Consider the following 3,352-nt stretch of genomic DNA (forward strand, 5'->3'; position numbering starts at 1 on the left):
CCTCTTCCATCTTATAATCCTCATGCCCCTGTGATGCCCTTATTTCAATTTCCCCAGTTTTTCAGACTTCCTTCTGTTCACATCTTCCATTTTCACTATTCTCTGTGGCTAGAAGCATTTTCCCAGCCTGGAGAGATAACTCAGTCATAAAGAACTTGCCTAGATACATCAGACCTGGGTTTGACATCTGTCCTTCTCCCCTCCCCCATCCCCAACACACACACACACACACACACACACACACACACACACACACACACACACACCCCAGTACTGCAAAAGAAGGTGAAGGGGAAAGAGAAGAGAGTCTTCCTTGTCTGTCCTCACCTAAATAAATTCTATTTGCCTTTCAGTTAATAGGTCAAATGTTGCCACTTTATGGAAGAATGTGTTTAATGTCTGTGTGCTCTGCTAGATTAATGCTTCTCTGCTTTATCTTTGCCACAGTTGCATTATTTATCATGGAGTTCAAAACACTAGAGCTGCTAGATGGTATAATTGAATTGGTAAGTGAAGAAGTAACGAAGAGAGGGTGAAAATAATAAGACACTGGTTATTCTTCATGCAAAAGAAACATGCCCTCTCCCAAAGCTCAAGGAGCAGACATCCCAAATCATTTTATGCTTTTTACAGGTGGCATTAAACTTTTTACACTTGGCACTAAACTTCCCTTATGTGAAGAATAACAATATTTCCTAATTTGTCTGGAATAATCCAGGGTTTGAAGTGTTGTTTTAGTATGTTTATTATATAGCACTTTTGCCCATGTGGTCATTATTTATCCATCAGGATTCACTAATACAGCCATACAATCTCTCTTTTTCTCTCTCTCTCTCTCGCTCTTTCTCTCTCTCTCTCTCTCTTTCACTGTGTGTGTGTCCCCTTTTCTTCCTCCTTCTCCATTGCCTCCTCCTCTTCTCTCCTTTCCTCCTCCCCCATCTTTCTCACTTCTCACTCTCCCTTTTTCTCTTTTATCCTCACTGTGTGGCTAAACTGATGAGAGACAACTTGAGTGTTTCGGTAGCTGTGGTATTAACAGCAAGAGCTTAAGTTATTAAACCGGGCAGCTCTAATCCCCGAGGTTTCCTGGAGCAGTGGGGATTATTGTATTTTTATTTCCACAACATAGCTATTGTGATGAGCCACAGTTTGCTCCCTGTAATGCCCAGACTGACCTCAAATGTCTTTCTCTAGACTCACTTCAGCACTGCCCGAGAGGTGATGGAGTTCTACTTGGAGATTGACCCTGTCACCTTGAACCTGATCATCCTGGTGGCTAGCTATGTCATTTTGCTCCTGGTGTTCCTCATCTCCTGCGTGCTCTATGACTGCCGAGGCAAGGACCCAAGCATGCAGGATGCTCCGGAAACGACTATGGATGCCCAGCCTTCCATCCGTTTAGTGGTGATGCAGCAAAGCACTTCTGGCTCCCCTTGGGCAAGGGGACCTGGCCTCCCCTTTAAGGATCCTTCTGTGTTAGGGAAGAAAAGCACAGTGGTGTGAGGCTGGAAGAAGGAACTGGAGGACAGACCATCAGATTTTCACAAAGAACACACTGTTCCCTATTGTGACTCCAGTTTGGGAGGGAACACAGGTCCTGTGTGGCTAAGGAAGCTGGAGTTTTGTCCTTGCCTTCTGCTTTCTAGCCATCATCTTTTGGGACAAAGCAACCATTTAAGGTAAGGTACCCAATGTGACTTCAATCACAGTTTCCAAGTGGAAAATGTCGGCAGAGCTATTGCATAGTGGGATTGGGTGCTGATACATTCTTGAGAGGAAAGGTTGGCTTTTGAGATGAACAGAGGTGAAGTGGATATATGCATGCATACGTGTGTGTGTGTGTGCGTGTTAAAGAATGCATGGACTGGAATCTATACTCTTCAAATGCTTTCCTTTCAAGACAATCATAGTGAACACATCCAGACTTAGTATTATTATTGTTTGTGTCTGTACCAACTCTTCACATTCCTCACTGGGAGTCCGCATAAGGAAGACAGTCATTGCAGAGCATACAATTAAAGCTCCAAACCTTGGAGCCTGAGTTCAAATCTGCCTCTTCCTCTTATTAGCTCAGTGACAAAAGAGCCTCACAAATGCTCTTCCAGAAGTCTGCACAGGGTGCATGAGCCCATGGAGGCAGAAGTGCCTCCTATGTAGAAAGTGCTCAAGAAACATTTGCGGGAAGTTGAATGGCCAGATTCAGCGTAGGCTCAGGCACTGAAGAGGAGATGACTTGTGTAGAAAGATAACTAGCTATTTCCCAGGAAGAGGAAAGTGTGTTGGAAGTTGAGCACTGATGGCTTACATCTGCGATCCTAGCTACTTTGGAGGCTGAAATGGAGAAGGTTATGATTCAAGGTCAGCCCAGCCATCCTTTTGAGACTCCTTCTCAAGCAATAGCTGAGGAGCGGTGTCAATGTGCTTGGTCATCCTAGATGCACAGGAGACTGATGTGAGGAAGATTGTGGTTTCAGGCCAACCTGGGCTGAAAAGTCCTCAAGACTTGGTCCTTCGGTGTGACAAGCTAGGCAGAGTGGCAAACATTTGTCATCCCAAGTGTGGTTCGAAATGAAAAACAGGGAGATTGGAGTCAGTGTGTAGGACTGGGCAGGAAGTGAGACCTTCTCTTTAAAAAAATCCAAGCAAAAGGCTGGAGGTGTGGTTTGGCAGTAGAGCACTTATTCAGCAAGTACAAAGTCCTGAGTTCAAGCCTCAGGGCCACCCCCTAGGAAAAGTATATTGGAAGCTGGGAGCTGCAGAAGTAGTCCTTTTGGTGGGAAGAATTATTTAAAATAGAGAGACCATTAATTATGAAAGTGCTGTGGAGTCCAAAACTATGACAAAAATGTGAGAACAGTGTAGATTCCTTTCCAGAGACCTGAAGCAACAGACTGCCCGAGTTGTCCTGACAGCTTCAGCAATGACCACCATTTGGTCTTTGAAGTGTTAAGTAGGATGTAATACACAGGGAGACAATTCTAGATTTTTGACATTTCTTTTTTAGTTTTGCTCATATTTTACCAGAAAATACTGTATCTCACAAATAGATGACTGAAAATTATATTGAAAAACCCTACAATATGATATATTTTATAGTCAAATAGCCATTGCTACTTTTATAATGAAACTATAAAGCAATTGATACATGTAATAAATTTACATCCAGCTTCCTTCTAGGAACACCTCCCCCTCCCCTCATTTTGTTTTTAGCTTGAATTTCATCTTCCTATTTCCCCTGTCTTGGGGAATATAGTTATCAGTAGAAACAAGATGTATCAGTAGAAAGGAAAGATCAGTGGATCACAGTAATGAATAATAATAAAATGTTCAACTTATGTAATGTTAAAGTTAA

The 3,352-nt window shown here is 42.9% G+C and overlaps 1 protein-coding gene across 1 annotated transcript; it reads left to right on the forward strand.

Moving 5' to 3' along the window:
* The first annotated feature begins 1,221 nt into the window (after positions 1-1,221).
* Smim36 (small integral membrane protein 36) lies at positions 1,222-1,503 on the forward strand. Its single transcript, XM_048365745.1, has one exon. It carries the CDS (start codon positions 1,222-1,224, stop codon positions 1,501-1,503), a length of 282 nt encoding a protein of 93 aa, XP_048221702.1.
* Positions 1,504-3,352: the final 1,849 nt, after the last annotated feature.

The sequence above is a fragment of the Perognathus longimembris genome, chromosome 17 (assembly GCF_023159225.1).
Source record: "Perognathus longimembris pacificus isolate PPM17 chromosome 17, ASM2315922v1, whole genome shotgun sequence".
In the NCBI taxonomy this organism is placed as follows: Eukaryota; Metazoa; Chordata; class Mammalia; order Rodentia; family Heteromyidae; genus Perognathus; species Perognathus longimembris.

What these genes read in the sequence shown, in the direction of transcription:
- Smim36 (XM_048365745.1), top strand. Translation starts at nt 1,222, where the DNA reads ATGGAGTTCTACTTGGAGATTGACCCTGTCACCTTGAACCTGATCATC.